Source organism: Miniopterus schreibersii (genome assembly GCF_964146895.1).
Source record: "Miniopterus schreibersii genome assembly, chromosome: 8".
Classification (NCBI taxonomy): Eukaryota; Metazoa; Chordata; class Mammalia; order Chiroptera; family Miniopteridae; genus Miniopterus; species Miniopterus schreibersii.
In genome coordinates this window covers 21,721,856-21,746,100 of record NC_138109.1, presented here as the reverse complement: position 1 = coordinate 21,746,100, position 24,245 = coordinate 21,721,856, and the positions used below count along the sequence as shown (strand labels likewise).

General features: G+C 43.8%; 1 protein-coding gene across 1 annotated transcript; it reads left to right on the top strand.

Moving 5' to 3' along the window:
- The first annotated feature begins 202 nt into the window (after window positions 1–202).
- SF3A3 (splicing factor 3a subunit 3) lies at window positions 203–20,565 on the top strand. The gene is made up of 17 exons (XM_081144917.1): window positions 203–474; window positions 773–820; window positions 2,078–2,130; window positions 2,237–2,342; window positions 4,547–4,619; window positions 4,995–5,086; window positions 6,959–7,041; window positions 7,742–7,880; window positions 8,401–8,469; window positions 8,912–8,979; window positions 9,113–9,220; window positions 10,007–10,076; window positions 11,980–12,144; window positions 12,238–12,348; window positions 14,252–14,342; window positions 18,908–18,963; window positions 20,274–20,565. Exons 1-17 carry the CDS (start codon window positions 379–381, stop codon window positions 20,349–20,351), a joined length of 1,506 nt encoding a protein of 501 aa, XP_081001043.1. The 5' UTR covers window positions 203–378; the 3' UTR covers window positions 20,352–20,565.
- Window positions 20,566–24,245: the final 3,680 nt, after the last annotated feature.

The window sequence follows — 24,245 nt, the reverse complement described above, 5'->3', positions numbered from 1 at the left end:
GTTCCAGTCCTCCGACTCCCAGCCCTGCTCGTCAGCGGCTCCTCAGTTCACAGAGTGCCCCCTGCCCGCCTGGGGGCCTCAGGAAGGCGCCGCGAAACGTCAGGTGCCTGGACTTCGGTCTGCCCCCTAGAGGCACCTGCAAACCTATCGGCATCACGCGGCCCCTCTCCCCGCCAGCAGGGGGCACTGCTGCCATCCCGATAGCACAGACTGGATCTCCTTGTGGTGCTCACTTTTCCTCCAGTCCCCGAGGCACTTCCGGCACCGCGGAACTTGGGTGCAGCGGGGCGCGCATCGTGGGGACGCAGGCGCGAAGGCGGCAGCAGTAGTTTCCGGCCCTGTAGGTGGTCTGAATTGAGTTGCGGCGGCTGAGGGAAGATGGAGACAATTCTGGAGCAGCAACGGCGTTATCATGAGGAGAAGGAACGGCTCATGGACGTCATGGCCAAAGAGATGCTCACTAAGAAGTCCACAGTGAGTAGGCCTGGGCAGGGGCTCCACCTGCGGCTGGGCCCTGTCCCCATGTGTACCTTCTAAGAGCTTTCCTTGACCCTCAGACCCGCCCCCCGCCCCTTCCCCCTCCCCCTCCCGGGGCTCCCTCTCGGACGTCCGGCCTTGGTGACCTCTTCCCGGGACCCAGCGCTCCAGGGGCCTCTGCTTTAGCCCCTAAGACCTGAGCGGGTAAGCTCCGGGTAAGCTCCGCCCTCGGGCGGCCTTTGCAACTCCAGAACTCCGACTAACGGCGTCCCTGTCACCCTTTGCCTTTCTGCAGCTCCGGGACCAGATCAATTCTGACCACCGCACACGGGCCATGCAAGATGTGAGTGCCCCGCTGTCCGCTTCTCTTTGCGTCGGAATGAGCTGGGAAAGAGAGAGGGAAGGCGGGTTGCAGGGTCTTTTGAGCCCTGGCCAAAGATAGCCAGAGTGGCCAGTAGCGGGTTGTCTGCCTGGAGATGTGCACGCGGCTGCTAAGCTTGAGGGTGCTGAACTGCCCCTCCTCACTTCTCTGAATGGGAACTCATTCATTCTTCATTACTCGGAAAGACACCCCTTCTTATAGCATCCTTTGTCCCATGGATGTGAAAAGAGTAGTTATGAGAAGTTGATTACTCAGGCGCAGAAGGTACTCTCTTCTCTCCAAAAGAGAACACACCGCTTTCAAGTATTTGAAGTATTTTTGCCTATATTGTCTGCATTTGCCTAGAAATAGTTCAATTTATTACTTTTAGAAAACTAATCGGAATGTTTATTCTCATTAAAGCTGAGTGATAGGTAAATGAAGGTTCATTATACTATGTTATCCTGCATACGTTTGAAGTCTGTTAAGAAAGAATAAAAGACCTAACCAGAGCTTCTGATTTTTTCAGGAGATAATTAATATTACACGTCTCTAGTTCCGTATATAAATTCCCAAGTCCAAAATATTCTGAAAACAAACGGGTTTGTTTTTTTTGTTTGTTTTGGTAATTATTTGGTGGCAAAACCTCAGGTGAACAGATGAGAGGATTTTATGGTTTTTACCCCACTTAGTAAATAATGCATAAGTTTTACTGCAGAACTATTAATGTTTGTTCCAGATTCCACTAGGGATATTACAAAACATACAGTACCTTTCTGAACCTAAAAATTCCAAATTCTGAAAAAGATCTGGTCCCAAGTTTTGGAGAAGGGATTATGTACCTGAGTTTAAATCTAAAGGAAGCTGTATGATGTTTAATTTAGCCTGTGCACTCCTCAGTCAAGCTTTTTGAAGAAGTGAAGATCATCTTGGATCACCCTTTTGTCTTTGAGGGTCTTAGGTTGGAACTGCTGTTGAGCATATGGCTATTATGACTCTTAGGGGAAAGTTAACCATCAGTTGCATGTAAACATAGGAACCCTCTGCCACCCCTTAAATTGACCTCTTTTAGAAACTGACCAGGAATCAGTGCTGTCTATTAAAGGTACCAGAAAGCACAGGAACTTTTAACACCATATTTCTTAAGGTTTCCGGGGACTTTGGAGAGTCCTTCTTGGTTGCTTAGCTCTGTGGTTGTACAGAGTGCTTCATTCTGATGGGTGTGTGTTTGTCTTTCAGAGGTATATGGAAGTCAGTGGGAACCTGAGGGATTTGTATGATGATAAAGATGGGTAAGTGATAGTCACAGTCAATCCAAGAGTTAGTGCTTCAGAGAAGTCATTGTTAAAGGACTGATTTTTATACTCTCTGTTCTCTGGATTTTTTCTGAAATTGCAGGTTACGAAAGGAGGAGCTCAATGCCATTTCAGGACCCAATGAATTTGCTGAATTCTATAATAGACTCAAGCAAATAAAAGAATTCCATCGGAAGCATCCAAATGAGGTGTGGCTTCAAAATGTATTTTCTCCAAACGTGCTTAAAAAGCTGCTATAGAAGAGGTGTAAGGAAAATGGAGATCTGCCACTTAGATGTGCCTTCAGAAAAGAACTTGCTATTTAGCTGCAAGCAGTGTAGTTAGAGAACATCCTACAAATCCACTTCTTTTAAGATCCCTCTCAGCTGTAAGCCAAAGCCATTCTCTTCTTGGGCAGTCCCCAGCCAGTGACTGAGCACAGTGGGGGTAATACAGCCTGGCTTTCTGCCCAGTATGAGACTCTTCTTACGAGTAATCTTTGTTCCATTGGGTTGGTAAAGATTTTGTCCTACTGGTTTCATGGTCTAGGCTTTCCCTGCCCAATCATTCTCTCCCCATTTTATCTTTCGTGGGTATTACTCCCTACCCCCAATGAATTGCTTGTACTCCTTGGGGAACATAGAGAAGGTACTTAAAAATAAAATACTTAACTGAAAAAAGCCTGGGAAGATTTCCATAACAGAAGTCAGTTGACAGCTCCAGGTAATGTTGTCGTACTAAAGCTAAGCAAAAGAGAGTTTCAGAAAGGAAGTCACTTTTATCAGCTATTGTTGGTTGCTAACTGCTAGGATTGCTGCTTCATTGATGTATTAGGAATGGATATCTGGTCACAGGAGTAAAAGTGGGTAATGGGGAAATACTATAGTAGTATGGAGTGTGGAACATGCATTTGGAAGACTGGCAGAAAATAGAAGAGGAGAACAAGAGGATCATAAGAAAGATAGGGAAGATGTACATAATTAAAGGAGCAGTTGGAAAAAAGGAAGAGACTGAAAATACCAGAAAGGAAAGGCTATTTACTGAAGTTAAGCAGAGGTAGATGAAGGTTCTTTTACACACCTACATGTATCATCCCCACCTCCCTTGGAGGGTAGAGTATGAAGTCTTGCTAACCAAGTGAGAAGACATGAGTACCATTTTGGTGTGTTGACCATGCTCCAGCCCTGGTAGAAAGACGATGAGGAATAAATGCTAAATGATTGGAAAGATGCTCAAGATATAATATGTAGAAAAAAATAGGTTTGATTATGTGAAAAACAAAATAACCTTGCACCCACTAGTATGTGCTTGTACAAGTACAGGGTGGGGCAAAAGTAGGTTTATAGTGATCACATGAAATAGTTTATTTATGTTATTTATTAATTATGTTATTTTCCATACAAACAACTATAAAACTACTTTTGCTCCACCCTGTATATTTAAATACATAGAGCAGCGGTTTCCAGATTTTGCTGCATGTTTGAATCACCTGAGGATCTTTAAAAAGTACTGATACCATCCTAGTCAGTTTGGCCCAGTGGTTAGAGTGTCGGCCTGCAAACTGAAGGTTCCTGGGTTCAATTCCAGCCAAGGGCACGTACCTTGGTTGCAGGCTCGATCCCCGGTCCTGGTTGGGGCACGTGCAGGAGGCAACAATTGATGTGTCTCTCTCATGTAGATGTTTTTTTCTTTCCCTTTCACTCTCTCTGAAAAGCAATGAAAAAAATATCCTCGGGTAAAGATTAAAAAAAAAAAGTACTGATACCTGCCACCCCACTTCTGATTTAATTGGTGTCAGGTGCATCAGAATTTTTGTTTAATCCTCACCCAAGGATATTTCTTTCCACTGCTTTTCAAAGAGAGTAGAAACTGCGGGGGGCGGGAAGATAGAAACATTGGTGTGAGAGAGACACACTGATTGGCTGCCTCCCGCTCTTGTGCTGACCGGGGCCGGGGATTGAGCCTGAAACCGAAGTACATGCCCTTGGCTGGAATAGAACCTGGGACCCTCAGTCTGCGTGGGCTGATGCTCTAACCACTGAGCCAAACAGGTCAGGGCCAGGATTTTTTAACACTCTTTTAGATGATTCTGATGTGCAGCAAGGTTTAGGAATGGCTGGCATAAAAAAGATCTATTAACAGTGATTACCTATTTATAGGAGAATTAATAAAAGGGGAAACTGATTTTTCGCTTTGTATTATTTGAGTTTTTGTGAGCGCGTGTTACTTTAGCAATATTTAGTCAAACAATACACAAAAGGAAAAGGAAAAGATAAATGGAAAACAGTAGTAGGCTCCTAAAGTAAAACAAGACCAAATAAAGTGTCGGAAGTCCCACTTTCTGTACATTTTTGTGATACTGCAACTTTTATATTGAGAAATCCACCTGAATGTTTCTCTTTTTTTCCATCAGATCTGTGTGCCAATGTCAGTGGAATTTGAGGAGCTCCTGAAAGCTCGAGAGAATCCAAGTGAAGAGGCACAAAGTAAGTAGGATTTAATTTGCCTGTCCAGCACTAGCAGAAGTACAAGTTCATGACAGATTAGTTTGCCCTCAGAGTCCTAGAAAACAGGGCCCTGGAGAAACTTATAGCCAGGTTCTCTTACTAGCTTTCTTTATCCTGGTTTCTCTGGGCTAGATTAACCTCCACAATGGCCTTGGGTGAAACATCAAATTTTGTGCTACCCTATCTCAAATTTACTGGCCTAGAAAGCTGATATCTCTTCACTTTGTGAGCACAGGGAGGACATTTGGGTAGAGGGCTGCTTCATGAAACAAGGAACTAGCAGTCCATTTGAAAAGGCAAGTCCAAGGAAATGGTCTTTATTATCTGAATCATTGGTATCTTTGATTCCTTCAGATTTGGTGGAGTTCACAGATGAAGAGGGATATGGTCGTTACCTGGATCTCCATGACTGTTACCTCAAATACATTAACCTGAAGGCCTCTGAGGTAAGACCCAGGAGGGGAGAAAGTGGTTCTAATTCTAAGGGTGAGTCAGGTTACTGGGCTGGGGCTAGTAGACATGAAGCAATTAGAGTGTCTTCCTCGTGTTTTGTAACTGCTATGTAAATTAATTAAAGAGGTAATGCTTTTTTTTTTTAATGAAACGGTGTTCAAAATGTCAGGTTTCTACAGTGAATATACTAAGCATACTATTTTGTTAATACAAGTATATTTTGCTTTTGTAAAAATGAAAACCTCACAAATACATATCACACTCCTGTGTTAGGCACATGTAGGCACCTACATGGAACATAGAAAACAATCTCACCAGCAAAGAGCTAATGTTTTTCCTTTTTTTTTTTAATCCTCCTCTGAGGATATTTTTTCCATTGATTTTTAGAGAGTAGAAGAGGGGTAAGGAAGAGGGTGAGAGAAAGAGAAAGAGACATTGATGTGAGAGAGATACATCAATTGTTTGCCTCCAGCACGCACCCTGACTGAGGCCAGGGATCAAACCTGCAACCCAGATACGTGCCCTTGACAGGGATTTGAACTCACGGCTCTTCAGTGCCTGGGCCAACACTAACCACTAGGCCACACCAGCCAGGGCTAATGTCTTTTTTTAAAAAAATGTGTGTGTGTGTATTTTTTTAATCCTCACCTGAGGATATTTTTTCCGTGGCTCTTAGCGAGAGCAGAAGGAGGGGAGAGAGAGAGAAACATCGATGTGAGAGAGACACATCAACTGTTTGCCTCCCACATATGCCCTGTCCCAGGCCAGGGATCGAGCTTGCAACCCAGGTACATGCCCTTGGCTGGAATCTAACCTGGGACCCTCCGTGGGCATATGCTTTAACCACTGGGCTTAATATGTTTTTATTGATTTTAGAGAGAGAGGAAGGGAGTGGGAGAGAGAGAGAGAAAACATCGATGAATCAACACAATCAGCTGCCTCCTGCACGTCCCTGCTGGGGATTGAGCCTGCAATGCGGCATGTGCCCTGACCAGGAATCGAATCAGGGACCTCTTGGTACATGAGTTGATGCTCAATCACTGAGCAACACCAGTGGGGCACTAATATCTTTCTTAAAAGACACTGTAAAAATAACTTACACCGTGGCCCATGGACCAAGGGGTTGCAGGTTCAATTCCTGATCAAGGGCATGTACGTGGGTTGCAGGATCCCCCCCTGGCCGGGCATGTGAGGGAGGCAACTGTTCAGTGTGTCTCTCTCACATCTCTCTCCTCGTGGCTCTCTCTCCCCTCTTCTCTCCCCCCTCCCACTCTCTCTAAAAAAAAAAATCAGTGGAAAAAATAGCCTCAGGTAAGGATTAACCAAAAAAGATAACTTACCACAAGAGATGTGATTTAATGTGACAATCTCAGAAAGGTCTCAAGAAAGTGTAAGATTAAGTTCTCTTGGAATTGTGAGGAAATGTCCCAAAAGTTCACTGACTAAACTTTAAGCTTCATGAGGGCAGGTTCCGTGTCTGTCTCGTTCTCATCTGTATCCATGTACTTGGTCCAAAGATGCTCAATAAGTGATTGAATGGCTGAATAATGGCACCTTCCAGAACCTTATTTTAGGGTATAGTGGCTACCAGAGCCTTCAACCAAGTGCTTGGCATTGAAGTTTTCAACAAATACTTCCTTTAGTTCGCTGTTTATTAACTTGATCTTTATTTTGCAGCATTAATTGTATGTCTGCTATCCTCCCCAGCTAGTGTAGGAATTAAATGATAGAATAGAAAATGACTAAAATAAGCCAGGCCTTGTGACTTTGTTAGACAACACTAAATTTTTACTTCATTTATTGGAGATTATACTGTAACTTGGTGAAAACACCTAACTGAAGCCCTTATCACTTCTCCTTTTCAGAAGTTGGATTATATCACATACTTGTCCATCTTTGACCAGTTATTTGACATTCCTAAAGAAAGGAAGAATGCAGAGTACAAGAGGTAAGCATTAGCTTCTGGGCCTCTGCTGGATTATGTAATGAGGAGAATTGAGGGCAGAGTTCTGAAATCTGTTGCCTGAAAGACCTTCATGAATGACTTCCAGGTTTATTGAAGGGTGGGGATTTTGAAGACATGGTTTTAAAACCTTTGTAATACTCTGGCTCTAGAAGAACGTGTGTCTATGAGTATATCTGTGATCTTATACCCATACTGTTCTTAATTTTGCCTCATTGTAGAAGAAAGTCTGTCATCCAGGGACCTCTGTGTCTTCGGAGTTTAATGGGAAAAATGAAACTTTCTTAGATTGCGACTGAAGTGAGGTGCTTGGGTCTGATGTGTACATGTTAAGTTTTGTTTGTGTTATACCCCTGGTTAGTGATAAAATTTTATTTTTACCTGAAAGAAAGTTTCTTTTACCTGAAATCTTTTATATGTGAGTTAAGATGTTAGTATTTGTAATTGATCCCTGGTAGGGGGCGTACAGAAGTCAGCCAATTGATGTTCATCTCTCACATTGATGTTTCTCTTTCTCCCTCTCCTGTCCTCTCTCTAAAAATCAAAAAATATATATATTTTAAAAAGTAGTGTTACTTTTAAAAAACTAGTATTCCTAGATTTATAAGTATATTTTACAGGGCATAACAATATATTAAAAATAGAAATCCTCTTTGCTTTTTCTGTGCTGCTTATTTGTCTGTAGATACCTGGAGATGCTGCTTGAGTACCTTCAGGATTATACAGATAGAGTGAAGCCCCTCCAAGATCAGAATGAACTTTTTGGGAAGATTCAAAATGAGTTTGAGAAGAAGTGGGAGAACGGTACCTTTCCTGGATGGCCGGTGAGCTTCAGTGGGGGTGTGGGTGGAGGACATGCCCAGGAATTAAAATAACTATTTTACTTTAATCTAGAGCCTCTGCTTTAGGGCATTATGTGCTGATCCCTCAGGATCAGTGGTGGCCATGAGGAGTTCTCTGCCCGGTGTGCTAGGTTTTCTCTGTGTACTTTGGAATGAGATTTCTCAGGGTCCACTTGCCATTGGTTAGGCCCAGGATTTTCATCACCATGTCATTACTGCTATGTGGTTCCTACTGACCGAGAACAGATAAATGATGTGCTAGGACTCTCTATTCAGTTCGTGTTTTTGTTTTTTTTTACAAATCTTGGGAATAAATAGTCTTCCTGAAATCTCAGGAAGAGAATGTGCCATCTGTTGTTTTTTGTTTTTGCTCTGTTCTTACAGGAATTCGATTCTTATTCCTACATGTATGTACAAACAGGGCCAACCAGCACTGGTCATTTAGGTGACTCCGTTGGCTTCATAACCTCGATCTTAATAAACATTGTATTGTTCTTGCCAGAAAGAGACAAGCAGTGCCCTGACGCATGCTGGAGCCCATCTTGACCTCTCTGCTTTCTCCTCCTGGGAGGTATGTTTTCTTTAGTCAGTGTACTGGTCTTGCCTGTTTCCTCCTCAGAGGGACCACTCAGTTTTCTGTTTTTAATGCCATGGACTTACTCTGATAAGACACCAGTTCCTGGGACCAGGCATCTAAAAGAATGTGAAAAAAGGGAAAGAAAACAAAAAAACTTAAAACAAGTACTTTGAGAACTGTGAAATAATAATTCAAACTATATTCAGCTGTGGTGGAGGTAATGGAACAGTACCAGTAATGTTATTAATGAACTTGACCACAGAGTCCACCCTTTGGAGAGTTGAGCTTACTGCTAGGAGGTTGGCTGTGGAATATGTGGTATTGCCACAGCTTCAGGAACACCCGCACCACCAGCTTGCAGAGACCTGAATTTGAGCATTTGTTGTTTGTCAGAGTCTATTTAAGTAAAATTGTAACTTGTCTCTATTTTATATAGGAGTTGGCTTCCCTGGGTCTGGACAGATTGAAATCTGCACTCTTAGCTTTAGGCCTAAAGTGTGGCGGGTAAGAGACTTTTTTTATCACTTCCATTTTTTTCTGACACCATTTTTTCTGTCATCCCCCTCCCCACTGCAAAAATAATCAAGCCTGTATGGTAAAGTAATCCTGAAATTCTTTTTCCCTCTTCTGTCCTTAGGACCCTGGAAGAGCGAGCCCAGAGGCTATTCAGCACCAAAGGGAAGTCCCTGGAGTCACTTGACACCTCCCTGTTTGCAAAAAATCCCAAGTCAAAGGGCACCAAGCGGTGAGTGATTGGGGAGCACCTCTGCTCACATTTTTAAAATGTTATTCCCATGCAGCATTTTTATCACAACAGATACTTTAAAGCCTATTTTATCACCATTACTAACCCATAAAAGTCCAGTCTGCTCTTTTTCCCTGCTGATGGCAGAGAGTACTGTTATTGTTATAAACCAGGCACAGTTTGTACTCAGGTGATTGAGAATCGGTGAAGTCTCTAATGCTGAAACTGCTCTAGGTACCCTTTTGTTACCTTAATAGCTTATGGGTAAGTTCAAAAAAATATTTCCTAAATCTGTTTTTCTTAATGACAGTTGAATCTGTTCTTAAGCCACATGCTTATACAGGGTATTTTTTGTGTGTTTTTTCTAATTCTCACAACACTGAAAAGTACTTGTTATCCTGATTTCTTTTACAGATAAGGACTCAGAAAAATTATGGGATGTGTCCACTTTCTCAGTTACTAAGTAGCAAGGCCAGGATTTCAGCCCAAATCTTCCCATTCTGGAGCATGCTCTTTGTACCACATTTCCTTTGTAAATTATAATGATGAAAATTTAAATATCCGGATATGTCTTCTACCTTCTAGAATGAGGTCAAAGGAAGCTTCCATGCATTCCCAGAAATAACCTCAGTACTTATATCAGCGAGTCCTGAGCTGAACAGAGCATTTGCTTTTTCATGTGTTTATAATTTTTAATGTACCTGTTGAACAAATGTTCTCAGATACAGGGAACACGACATTGATTAAAAGAACCCTTGAGTGATACAGCTTGTTTCTTGTTCTTAGAGACACTGAGAGGAACAAAGATATTGCTTTCCTCGAAGCTCAGATCTACGAATATGTAGAGATTCTTGGGGTGAGTAACTGCCTCCAGGGAGGGCTATAAGTGCTATAAGGTATAGAAGTAAGAGAAATATGAACTCAGGATATTTTTTCTAGAATTGAAAGAGGAAGAGTAGGAAACTAGTTCAGCAGAAAATAGAGTTCTCTCAGGGTGCTTGGCCCTTCAGAGAGGTCCTGTTCTGTTCTCGGGTGTCTGTTGTTAGGTGATACTCCCAAGGCTGCCCAATTCCCGTGAGGCTAGGCAGAAAGAATGGCCTGCCCTCTCAGTATAGTATTCAAAGTGGTGCAGATTCTTTGCCTGAGCTCCGTAATATACCCAGCGGGTAACACAAAAAGCAGACACTCAAAAGGCAAGTAAGAGAAAGGCTACTCACAGCAGCTTTTCAGGTCTGACTGATTATGAAGAGGCGTTACTTACATGTTTACAAAACTGTGAGAAACTTACTAGGGCTGGTACAAGGCTGTCTGTGAACTGCTCCTCGAATATTCTTTCAGGAAGGAACTGGAGGGTTGATTGGGATGGAAAAAGGCCTAACCTGACCAAGATGCTTATCTCAGAAAGCAGAGGGAGGAGTAGGAGGAAAATAGTTCTCTTTCAGGGAATAGAAGGTGGAAGAAAGGGCAGCACTCATCCGAAGAGGACAGCCAGTGTTCCTGCAGTCGACCAGCCTGTCCGATGTGCCTGCTCTGTGCAGTGTTGAGCTGTTCTCAGAGCCTTTCCCTTTACCAGAGGCTCAGGTGGTGTTTTGGGTGGATGGCTCTGGCTCAGATAGCTTGTTTATATATCTTTGTCAGTTGCCATGGATGTTTTCATTCTGCCCTTGTTTGAGGACCACACAATAGCTATAAATCTAGCGAGAAGAGGAGGAGGAAGAGCAGATCAGTGAGAGCAAAAGTGAAGATGAAGAGACGAGATCATTTGCAACCCAGAACAGCTCTGTTACAGCTGCTTTCAGTAGAAGGAGGCTAGGCAGACATTGGACACTAGGGACACCTTCTCCACAGTGAACCTGGGCTTTGCTATTGTGGGCAGCCGTCCAAGTTGCCCGTCCTCTGAAGATGACTGGGAGGCTAATTTGTGCCCTTGACATAAGGCGTACCCATTTCTTTCTCCCTTCTTTGGGAGCATTTTGCTTTCCCTGCCATGAGGTGGCACCATTCTCTCTGGAATTCCAGAGAAGATGGTTTCCAGTAGTTGCTCTCATGTACTGATACGGTTTTTATCATTTCACCATTTATCTGTTGGTTTCCAGACATTGTGTTGAATCTTTAGATACAATAGTGAACATGACACAGCCTTCTGCCTTTGAAAACCCCACTTTGTGGTTGGGAGAGAGAAATGAGATACATGCTGTAATACACTGAGATTGAGTTTTCTAAGTAGAGGGAGGAAGAATATTTCAGGTAGAGGAGATGGTAAGCATGACAATTTTGGTGAGTTATTTTAGAAATTTGGACTTTGTCCTTTAAACAGTAGAAATCCAATAAAAGTTCTTTATGCAGAGTGTACCGTTCAATTGGTTGTTTAAGCAGATAAGTCTGGGAACAAAATGGAAGCTAGACTGGAATGAGGAGAGACTCAGGGCAAGTTAGAAGATTCTTATCTTGGTGAGGGCATTAACAGTGGGAAGGGGGAAACAGTTTAGAGAGTTTGTTCTCTCTCTTTCTGTGGTAGTCTCTGGCCTCAGATGAGTAATTAGGCAAGTGACATATAACCTTTGACTTTTTGCTTTGGGATGAGGGAGGGCCTGCTGATAGGAGTTATGATATGAAGGCAGACTTCCCTTTATTCTACGAGAAGGAAAACCTTGTTCCTGGAAGTGAGGGATCATCAAGGGTTACAGGAAAAGAGATTTCCCTTCTTGTTTTTCACTACTTTTCTCTGACTTCCCTTTTCATTTTTGGACCTGACTTAGGAACAGCGACATCTCACTCATGAAAATGTCCAACGCAAGCAGGCAAGGACAGGAGAAGAGCGAGAAGAGGAGGAGGAAGAGCAGATCAGTGAGAGTGAAAGTGAAGATGAAGAGAATGAGATCATTTACAACCCCAAAAACCTGCCCCTGGGCTGGGATGGCAAAGTCAGTCCCAGCACTACCATCTTTCTCCCCATTTCCCTTTTTGGAAGCAGATGCATACACTCCTAATACTCTTTCTTTTCTGATTTCTTTTAGCCCATTCCCTACTGGTTATATAAGCTTCATGGCCTAAATATCAACTACAACTGTGAGATTTGTGGAAACTACACCTACCGAGGCCCCAAGGCCTTCCAGCGGCACTTTGCTGTAAGGAATTCAGAACCATTTCTCCTGGAAATTGAAGTATAACACACGAGTCTTAGCAAAGAGGGTAGGAGTAGCCTGAGAGGGCCACTCATGTCCAGAGCTTAAGAAAATCAGAGAAGGATTGGTTCCAAAGTCAGGCATGCAGCCTTGGGCCTTTGATGCCAGTGCTGGCCTGTGTCATACCCAGGACAGCGTGTGGAGGCATTCTACCACTCATTTCAGTTTTCTCTTGCTTGTTCTTGAACTTCTCTCTTTGTCTTTCTGCCAGCATCTTAGACCAGTCTCTCTGATGCCTTAGTCATTTATCTATCCCTTTGCTAACAGGATCAAAGAAGGGGCTGACTGCCTTCTTCTTTGAGTCTTTTTTTTTTTAATCCTCACCCAAAGATATGTTTGTTTTTTAACTGATTCTAGAGAGAGAGGAAGGGAGAGGGGAAAAGAGAGAGAAAGAAAAACATTGACGTGCCCTAGCCCGTTTGGCTCAGTGGCTAGAGCATCAGCTTGCAGACTAAAGGGTTCCAGGTTCAATTCCAGCCAAGGGCATGTACCTCGGTTGCAGGCTCAATCTCCAGCCCTGGTTGGGGCACGTGCCCTGAGGCAACCAATCGATGTGACTCTCACATCGAGGTTTCTCTCTCTCCCTCTTCCACTCTGAAAAGCAATGGAAAAAATGTCCCCAGGTGAAGATTTTATTTTATTTATTTTATTACTATTTTTTAAATATGTCTTTATTGATTTTAGAGAGAGGAAGGGGGAGAGAGAGTTGAAACATCAATGATGAAAGAGTCGTCATTGATTGGCTGCCTCCTGCACGCCTCTGACTGGGGATCAAGCCTGCAACCTGGGCATGTGCCCTGACCTGGAATTGAACCTCCATCTCCTGGATCCTAGGTCAATGCTCATCTGCTGAGCCATGCCAACCGGGCCTCAGGTGATTTTTAAAAAAGAAAAGAAAAAACATTGATGTGAGAGAGAAATATCGATTGGTTGCCTCCTGTACATGCCCGGACCAGGGATGGAACCTGCAACCTGGGTATGTGCCTTGACTGGGAATCAAACCCTTGACCCTTCGGTGCATAGGACCACGCTCCAACCGACTGACCCACACCAGCCAGGGCTCCTTCTTTGAGTCTTAAATGGGCCTTTGCCTTTTGGGGGGAAAAAACCAAAAAACTAAAGGGATGACATTTATCAAACTGTTTTTGAGACAAGGCAGCATCTGGGTGGTACTCCAGTGAGTGGATTCACCCTTGTTTTGTTTCTGCCTTCAGATCTTAGTACATGGAAGAAAATTTTATAGAATGTAAAAGACATGCTAGACCAAGGGTGGCAAATCTGTGTGAACTCCCTTCCTCCCTCAGACATACATATTGCTAATTGGTCCTGGGTCTTTTCTGCGGAGCCCCTGAGTAGTCTCTGAATCTTTCTCAACACTTCCAACGAATTGAAATTGGCATCCCTGAGCCAGAATTGTCATTGTATCAGCATTTCTCCCTGCTCTCTTTCACATCCTTGCTTATACCTGATAAACAGTCTGCTCCTTATAAAGGTGGCACTGAGCTGCCACCAGTAACGCTTACTCACACTGATGGTGGGAGTTGCATATGAAGTGACTAGTTAGAGTTGTGATGGTCTTCTGTGGTCTTGACGCAGGTTTTGTCTGAAAGACTCCTGCATCTGGGATCTAGATTTTATAGAAAGCCCAGTGAGATAAGCAGTGCAATGCTGCTTTGAAATACCTGCCTCTTGTCAGTCACAGCCAGCTGTTCACAAGCATGAACCTAAAAGAAGTGCAGCCTGTAGGTGGAGTCTTTTGCAAGGGTCAGGTTAGGGTTTATGAGGGGAGTGGAGTGAGTGCTCTGTGTTCAATTCTTTCCATTTCACGTCCTTTTCTCTCTTCCAGGAATGGCGTCATGCTCACGGCATGAGGTGTTTGGGCATCCCAAACACTGCCCACTTTGCTAATGTGACACAGATCGAAGATGCTGTCTCTTGTAAGTGAGCTTTATTTTTTTCTAGACCGCTCCAAGTTGCCACTGGCCCACCACCCCGGTGTATCCAGGTCGAAGGGCAGCTTGCGTATATGTGACAGCTACAACAGTCACACACTGCTGCATGTTCGAGCGTCAGCAGCACGGGCTGTTTCTCCCTCGGGAAAAGCTCTATGCTGAGTATAAAACAGGGCTTATAGCTGAGGTCTATGAACACTATATGCAAGATTTTGAGTGAATGGGTGTATGTATATTTTCCTGAATTGATTTTAATATGTTAAGTACTGCTGATATGAAGGAAAAAGCAGAACTGGTGTCAGGAAGCTTATTTCTAGGAGACAGGCCAGATACACAGAAACACAGCAGCAAAATACCTCTTGGAGAAGGAGCAAAGGAAGTGCACGTCAGGGGGGTGCTAAAGCACCCAGGGATCTGTTAGGCTTCCTGTTGGCCTGCAGTGGTAGTTTTTACTGCCACTAGCATCTTCCTTGCAGGCTGTTTCCTTTTAGTTTATCTCTCATCTGTTGTGTTTTCACTTTCAGCTGGTTAGACTGAGAAGAAATGAATTTTACCTCAGCTTTGGTAAATTTCAGACACTCACTCTCAAGTGTACACGTCACTCTGCTCAGCTGCTTGGTCAGCTAACTCTTTTGGCTCCCATTTCTGGGGCTGTTCAAATCCTCCCTGGCAGAGCCAAGTGGAAAGGGCCTTGTAAAGAGCTCCCTGATCCCCAGTTAACCCATGGACTCTAGAGAATCATTACGTTTTTTGTGTTTCAGTCACCTTTGAGGACTCCTTGCTTTCTTGTCTTTCCTTATTAGTTTAGGAGTCCAGATTATACCATTTCTCCAGTCAGAATGATAACGTGCCTTTATTGCCAGGTTGCCCAGTTAGCCTTTTTACTTTTCATTTTTTGCCCTTCCCTTTCAGGGTGGAAATTAAAATAGTGAAATTTCTTAGAATCATAATGCTGCATTTTGTTTTTGTGGTTTTTTTCATAATGCTACATTTTGAATGTGGTCTCATTTTTAGATGTGTTTCCTAGCTATATACCACAATAAATAGGTCACAGTTCATTTTTTGTCTGTTTTATGTCCTACAATTTGCCTGAGTTTAAATTTAATCTCGTACCTCCAGATCGATTTATTTACATCAGTTTAGGCTCACAGTTCATGCCAACTGCAAAGCAAAGAGATATTTTTATTAACTTTTTCCATGTATTTTCTTCATGGATAGTTATCCCCAAGTCTTATGTTCAGTAGAAGCAGGTGATAGATAGGCCATCATTGACTGGATGCTGTTTTTAAAGGGAACAATGCTTCTGCACCTACACTGATTTTAAGATTAGCTCATGATTTTATTATATTTTAAAAAAGAAAAATTACATTTTAAGTACTTTTATCAGGCATTAAATGAAACAGTATTTCGGGATTATCTCATACTGGGTAATATTCTCATTGTGCATTCTCATTAGCCATACAGAGATTTTTAGAAAATTTTTATTTTTTCCCAAAATATTATTGGCAAATTCATCATTTTTCTGTTATTCATATTATTTTCAGAACTTATCTTTTTATTCAGATGTCTAGGTTAATCAGTTTATCTCATGCATGTTTTTATTATTTCTTCTTATCTTAATATCACTCTTTATTTTTCTTCCCACCCCCAATAGATTATTGATAGGTTTACTACAAATTTAATATCATCTCCTCCCTCCACATTTTTTCCCCCAGGTATCTTAGGTTAACTCTGCTTCCTTTCATACTTTTAGTAGTAACAGATAGTTGGTTGTATATATATTGACTCCATAAGACTGTCGCAGACTTTATCTCAGGCATCTCACTAATAGTAAGCGTCAGTTAATTATTGAATTTAATTCTATTCTGTAGAATCTCTGTAATTTTTCCTCATTTTCTATTGGAATTTCTTTTCATTAAACTTGGATTGTGCTTTTTATTTTTTTAAAGCGTCTAAACTGGACATCTTAGGGATTTGGGTTGTAAGGAAGTGAGCCTGTTAAAGCTAACTTCATGCCTCTATCCTGTTTGCAAGAACATGCTTATCCAGCTGCGCTCCTCTGTCCATATGCCTTCTTCACTTTCTTGTGTCTTCGCTGTAGCCTTAGCTCACAATGAAGGCACCTTTAGTCCTGTGTGACCTTTTTCAGTTTTCAGAGCCTGCCGTCATCCAGCTCCTTCAGTTCTGTGTTCCAGTTTCTAATACCTGGGAAAGTCAAGAGGTCGACACAGCTGGGTCATGTACTGTCTGTCCTGCAGTCAGCTGTGTCTCCTGTAACTGGTGGTGAAAGTCGTTTCTTATTAGGTAGGACTGTTCCTTTCAGAACATGTAAGGAAGACATGTCTTCTAAGAATGGGGCATGCAGGGACATAGCCGCTGGCACAGTTGTTACACTGGATTTACCTGTTTGTCTTTGTTTTAGATCATTCTGTTGAAGTTTTTCTTTTGGAGTTTTTAGCCAGGAGGGAGGGTTTCAGTGCTTCCATATAAGTTATAGTAGTGTTTTTGTTTTTTGGTTTTTTACTTGAAGGATTTCACTTATAAATTTATTATGTCAGTTATTCCATTGTTCTAGACTTACGATTTTTTAAAAAAGTTGAACAGATAACAGCTAAAAAAGAGCCCATGGAATTGCTACCAGAGATCCCATTTGGGTGGTTGGTCACAATTGACCAGTATTCACTAGGTTTAAATTTACCTAATTAGTAAACTAATATATCAAGTTCAGATATCACCATCTTGTTTATAATAATAGCATAAGAGATTTAAACATTTTAATGAACCCTAGGGACATTGCTTATGAGAGCAATTGCTTTGCTAAAATGGCTTTTTATTAGGTCAGCTATCCCATCAAAAACAGGAGATTCAGTTAGTTTGCTGCACATATTCTTGGTGAATGCACACTGGTACCCAGAGGCAACCCCCTTCTTTTCTAATTGTTTTCAGATCCCCCTTACTGGTCAGTTTCCTACATACATTTTTTTCTTTAAGAAAATTATGACAGTATTTTCAACCTCCAGTATCTTAGTACCACTCTGGGTTGGATTCTTGAATGGCTTGAACAAAGAATGTCACAGGGCCCTGCATATTACCAGGATCTGAAGACTTCAGCTATTTAAAGCAATTAGCAAGAAAGGAAAACATGATTACTTGAGCACCTGTATGCTAGGCCAGAGCTAAGCACTTTCTCATGCATTGTCTCCGTTACTATTTCTTTTTTTCTTTTTTTAATCTTTATTGATTTCAGGGAGAGGAAAAGAGAGGGAGTGAGAGAGAGAGGAACATCAATGATGAGCGAGTCACTGATAGGCTGCAGCCCGCAACTCGGGCATGTGCCCTGACCGGGCATCAAACCCTGATCTCCTGGATCCTAGGTCAACTCTCAACTGCTGAGCCATGCCCGGTCGGGCTCCATTACTATTTCTTTAACACACCTTAGACTTCAATTTTCCCTATGGGATATTTCTTCTAATCTTGTCAAGTTCAGAGATTGTCCTACTTGATGGAAAATGTGGAAGCATATAGGAAACTAGTAGTTGTCCCTTCTCACCTTCATCTATTAATATTTTATCAGCTTCCCTCTCTGGCAGCAGACCTGTCCTATTTGCTCCACGTAGCCCTTTGTCCTGAGACTGCACCTTCCTGACACCTTTCTTAGAGATCTAAGTCATTCTCTCTCTCTGGTTTTGTATGTGCCCCATTTGTATATGTGTCTGATCACTCTCTCTGAAGCTGTGTTGGTGTCTGTAGATGTCTTCCCCCTTTTTGTCTTCATTGGGATAATTTTTTATTGAACTGTCAGAATTCTTGTTGTAATGTCTCCAGTGTTGAGCCATCTTATCTTTTAGACTCTTTGGCCATGATATTTCACTTTTTTTCCCCTCGAAAGTCTGAAATATATCCACCAGATTTTAAATAAACATATTTGGTAATGTCTGGTTTCCCTTTTTCTTCTATCATAGCGATTTTCAACCTTTTTCATCTCATGGCACACATAAACTAATTCTGCGGCACACCAAAAAATAGATTATATTTTTTGCCCATGTGACAAAATAAAAACAGGTATAATTTTGATTCACTCACACCGGCCAGCTATTGTTGTGTTGGCTGTTGTCATTTTTAATTTGACAATCTAAGGGAAAAGAGGTCTGTGCCCTTGACTAAATAGTCAGGTATTCTATGTTTTAGAAATTCTTGTGGCATACTGGTTGAAAATTGCTGTTCTATTATGAACTTTAAGACAGTAAGGTCACTTTCTCCAATAATTCCCATAGGTTGTACCACATTTTCTTCTTTTTTTGAGAGTATCAGTTATTCTAAGAGTTCTTTGGTTATATTTGATCCAACATTTCTTTTACAGCAAAGCAGAGATTGTGGTAAATTCTCAGTGGAGGTGTCTACAAGTGGTCTGGAACCAAAATTCCAGTTTGGAGCAAGCAAAAGCTTCAAAAGCAGAGTCATCCAGGGGAATCCTAATTGGGAGGGATGTGGGAGGTGTTGTAACACTGTGTAGCCAATGGATGCTCACACTGCTCATTTCTTCCCGGCAGTGTGGGCCAAGCTGAAACTGCAGAAGGCATCAGAACGATGGCAGCCTGACACTGAGGTGGGTGCTAACATACCATCAGGAATAGCATCAAATGACAGAGTCCCCTCACCATGTAGCGGGGAGGTGAAAAATGGTCCCTGGTTCACTGCAGTATAGAGTGTAATATGACACTATCTGTAAATTGGCTCTTGCCGTGTAAGCCTAATTTATTTGTCGTATTAATTATGTCAGGCTTTATTTTTTAAAATATGTATTTATTGATTTCAGAGAGAGAGAGAGAAACATCAATGATGAGAGAGGGTCATTGATCAGCTGCCTCCTGCACGCCTCCTACTGGGGATTGAGCCTGCAACCTGGGCATGTTCCCTGACCTGGAATTGAGGGTCATTGATCAGCTGCCTCCTGCACGCCTCCTACTGGGGATCGAGCCTGCAACCCGGACATGTGCCCTGACCGGGAATTGAACAGGGACCTCCTGGTTCATAGGTCGATACTCAGCCCCTGAGCCACTCTGGTGGGGCAGAATACATCCGACTTTAAATCTGTGTCTTAAGACAGATTGTATTCTCCCACTGAATTGTTTTCCCCATCACCAGCTTCACCTTTAATGAAACATGGAAGGCTGTGAGACAGGGCCCACTGAAAGCCTGAAGTGGCAAGAGGGGAGCCCAGCATCTTGTTCAGGGGCAGGGACTGGGAAACTGGGAGTCCAAATCAGACATCAGGTCTCCATTGAGGGTAGCAGCTAATGGGGTGGCCCTCTCATGGGGCAGGGAGGCGTCCTGTTTGGTCTTGAGATAGTCATCCCAAACAGCAGGTTTCAGAGATGAGGATGACAGGTATATGAGATATGATAGCAGCTTTTTTTCTTTTAGGTCAGTGGTTTTCAATATTCCTTTTTTAGTAGCAATGCTCTTCCCACATTGTAATGTAGAATTCCAATGTATAAAGCAGAATAAAGCAGAACTGCTCTGAAAGTGGGGAAGCTCGGCCTAGTTGGCCTCCCTTTCAACCTATCTGACTACAGTGGCCTCTTGGGAACCATTTGAACTGTTTTAAGTCAGCCTTTCTCAACTAGGGTTCCTCATCTTAAACACAGGAAGTGATCTGAATGTATAATTTTTTCATATAGCCCAAGGATGAGTCACAAGAGGTTCCATTCTAGATCCCTAGGAGAGAAGCTTGTTCATTACACACAGTGGATGCCTTAGGGCACTGGGGCTTAATTTTCTTCCAGAATCCCAGTTGAGAAGGGCTGTCTTGATGAATGCCATGGAATTGAGCCAGGGTGAGCTTGGGTAGCCAGTCACTGGTTCCAAACATTTCTCCCAGGAGGCCTAGCTAACAGTGTACCCCTTCTTTTTTAGGAAGAGTATGAAGACTCCAGTGGGAATGTTGTGAATAAGAAGACATATGAGGATCTGAAAAGACAAGGACTGCTCTAGTGTTGAGGAATGCATTTCAGCTTTTGGGCTTGCCCAGGCTTCCCTGAGATCTGCTTTTTCTATTTCTCCCAACCAAATGCTCCTAAAGACTCTTTGCTACTTAGTCTTACGGTCTAGCATGCATCTTGTGGAGACAAGGCATGCCAGCAGGTTACAGAGTTGAGATGTGTTTTGTCTTTGTTTTATATTAAAAAACGATTGTCAGAAAATAAAACCGGCCCTTGTTCTAAATGTGTCTTGTTCTGAAGCCCTGGATTATGGACTAACTCAGTCCTTTAGTTCTTAACACATCCCTACCACTTTCTCATCAACTTAGTAGCAACTGAGGTTTAATGAGCACCTGTTAGGTTACAAATATTATGTTAGCTATGTCTGACCTAACCTCTTTCCCCATTTCCTCAAATGAGCATCACCCCAGGATAAGCACTCCCTTGTTGAGTCAGCCGTTTATGCACATGCTGGCAAAGATGGGGAGAGTGAGCCAGGACCTCTGCTAGGAACAAAATTGTTAGGTTTGCTTTGCCTAAAGGAGCTGGGCTATTTTGGAATGGGCTGCAGCCCTGCCCCTTCCCCAACCCTCAGCAGCCTGGCACATGATGGCATTGGGACCAGCAGTGATTTTACCCACTTGCTAGTTCAGAATGAGAGCCTTTGGTGATCTGTCTGTCTCTTCTGCAAGATCCCTACTTGACTGAGAAGCGGCTGGTATTCTTGTGTTCTCCAAGCCCAGATAGCCAAGATTTGGGTGGAGTTGAGCTCCGGCCCCAGGAGCTGAATCTGGTAGCCCAAGTAGAAAGAACTAGGGGAGCCAAGGAGGCACTGACCTGCCCACTGGCACAGCCGCCTAAAGGCCAGGACCTGCTCCAGAACAAGATTTCCCCAGAGGCCCTCTGCCTCTCAGCACTCGGATTTTTGGTTTGTTTGCAATGCACGTACTTATAATAATTCTGACTCGGAACTGGCCCTCTTCCTCACACCTATTGCACTAGTCATCTCCATGCAGTAGGGTTTCACCACCCCAGCTTCTGCAGCACTTAACTCTCAGTTTGTATTTTCCTCCCTGGTTCAACCCATCCCTTGGGCTATTCCTCACATGTTTTTTGTGCTTTGGCTCCTCCAGGTGCTTAAAATCCCAGCAGAACAACCTCTTCAGGGCCTGAGCTTCTGAAGCAGAGTGAGTGGATAATTAAACCTAATTGAGCCAACTAGAAACATTGATTACTGAAAACTAGCCCAAAGTGCAAGGAGACATTGCCATTTGGGAAAAGAGTTAAACAAGCCTTGGAAATGAGAGATGTGGGGCCCTAGCCAGTTTGGCTCACTGGTCAAAGCGCTGGCCATGGACTGAAGGGTCCCAGGCTCAATTCCGGCCCAGGGTACGTATCTCGGTTGCAGGCTCAATCCCCTGCCCTGGTCAGGGCATGTGCAGGAGGCAACCAATCGGTGTGTCTCTCTCACAATGATGTTTCTCCCTCCCTCCCTTCCACTCTCTGAAAAGCAATGAGGGGGGGATAAAACACCACCCTGAGGATTAAAAAAAGGAAATGAGAGACGTAGGGAGGAAAAAACCCTCCAGCCTTCCTGTTGGAGCAGTAGCAGCATGGAGGGTCCCAAGGAATCAGCTGTTGTGTTCCTCTTTTCATGTTCCTCTTTAAGAGTGGGTATTGGGCCTCTAGGGTCAACGCAGCATACCAAGAACTTGTTTTTGTTCCTTACAGTGTGGAGGGGAGATGGGGCCAGGTTCTAAGGAGCCCTGCTCTCACACTTGCCCAGAGAACTGCAGTCATCCTGTGAACTATGAACCAGAGCGGTCTTGGAGGAAAACTGGGGCTTCCCTGTCATAGCAAATACTTTTCTTCATTTGTTACATTCATCCAAAGACTTTGTTTTAGTGTTTTCCATGTGCCAGACACACCTAGGTTTGCAGACCTTGAGAATTAGGTGGAAATGAGATGGTAGGAGCAGAACCAAAGGTAAGGAGTCTCATTAACAACCTCGTGGGCAGGCAGGAAGAGCCATGTGGCCAGTTCCAGCTCTGAGGAGCACAGAGCTGTTAGGGAGGTTCAGGTAAACTTGGCATCAGAAGTGTTTTTCCCCAGACGTGACTCCTCAAAGTCTGAACTTCAGGGGCTCTGCTATGGGGAGATCAGGATTCCAGCTGAGCCCACTGACCAGGCTGGGGAAGAAGTGGAGGGTTGCTTTTTCTTGGTTTAGATCAGTAGTTCTTAACCTTTTTAGGATCAGAGATTCCTTTGAAAATACAAAGATAATTGTACTTTCTCCCTAGGAAAATACACATGCATAGACATTTCTGCACAGAATTTTAGATGAATCTCCAGAAGAACGTCCTTGGTTCCTGAGTCTTAAAAGAACCTTTCCCATAGACGTGGAGCCTGCACCTCTGCCAGGGTGCTTTCTGCTGAGAACAGGTGATTCTCTCTTCAAGGAGCAACACTGCCCCATCAGAGAAGCTGCAGGACTCTGCTGCCCCTCCCAGCCCAGGCAGGAAGCATCTGGGAAGTTGTTTCAGGGATGGACCCCAGGCTCGTGCTGCTGAACCCAGAAACTGACCCTGGGATAAACCCTCCTGGAGCAGGAGTCTCCTCACTCACCACCTCTGAGAAGAAAGCGAATACATCTGTGGCCAGCCTCAACTGGTCATCCTTCCTCCAAGTTCCTTCTATTCCCCACATGGAGTCAGCAACACCCTAAAGATAACCATGTGATGGGGAAGTAAGGGGCACAGTTCTGAGATTTTCCTCCGTCTGCATTTCTTTTTTTTATCCTTCAGATGATAGCTACTCTCCCCTCAGCCTCACCTCAAAGTTCTTGTGCTGGGAATGGGCCTGTCACCTCTCCCCACACACTACTCTTTCCACTATCAGCCAGTTCTCCCATTCCAGGTGGCCTGCGAGAACACTGCCCACCCCTCCCTCCGATCTCCTCTGAGAGCCCTCTCCACCTGCCAGGTTTCTCATCCACGCAAAGACACGTCCCAGTGGGATGTTGGGATGGGAGTCCTTTGATCTGCCCCAGCTGCCAACTGATTTTGCCTCCCTCTTGCTACAATCTGGATATGGGCTGTGCTTCCTTCTTTTGCCTGTGGCCCTTGTGTGTCTCCAGTGGCAGCAACATCAGAGGGAATTCCCAGAGCTGGCAAATGATTGGAGGGGAGGAGGGGCAGCCACCGGCTTCCAGGGGCTGTACTAGCAGCCTCCTGGATTCTTGCACACACACTTGCTGCCCTCCACACCTGCAGGTGTGCAGGTAGGTCTACAGCTGGGAGGGGGTGGGGCACAAGGGATACTGGGAAAATTCTCTGGAGCCATGGACAGGGGTAAAAACTAAAGTAGATGAACAGGGAGCCAGAACTAATACAGACTAGGAGATAACCATGCAGGCTTTACCGGCTTTCTGATTCTGTTGAGGTTTGTCTGGCCCCCCCATACTCCTGGACTGTCCTTGCAGCTTCATCTACCCACACCAGGGAGGAGGAAGAGGGGTTTCTGTGGGAGGCCTGGGCCCTTCCTTTCACAAGGACACAGGGACCTGGGTAGAACCTTGGGTCCTTCCCTTAACCTATTGGGGAGGGAAGTCCCATTGAATAGGTACTGACTGGATGAGGCCTGCTTCTTGTGTGTAGGGAACACTGGAAGGGCTGAGGCTCCTGGTGGTAAGAAGGGGTGAGGGTGGAGAAAGAAGTGGCCCTTATTGCCAAGGGGCCCTATCCTGCCTCACTTCAGCACCCTGAATCCTGAGCACCACTGCCAGAGGGCTGTGCTTCCTAGGATCCAGCCCAGAGTGGATCCTAGCTTTAGCTGTCACCTGAGAGAGATCCAAGTGCTGATGGAGGACTATAGCCATGAGGGCAGGGTAACATGCCCTGTTAGCCCT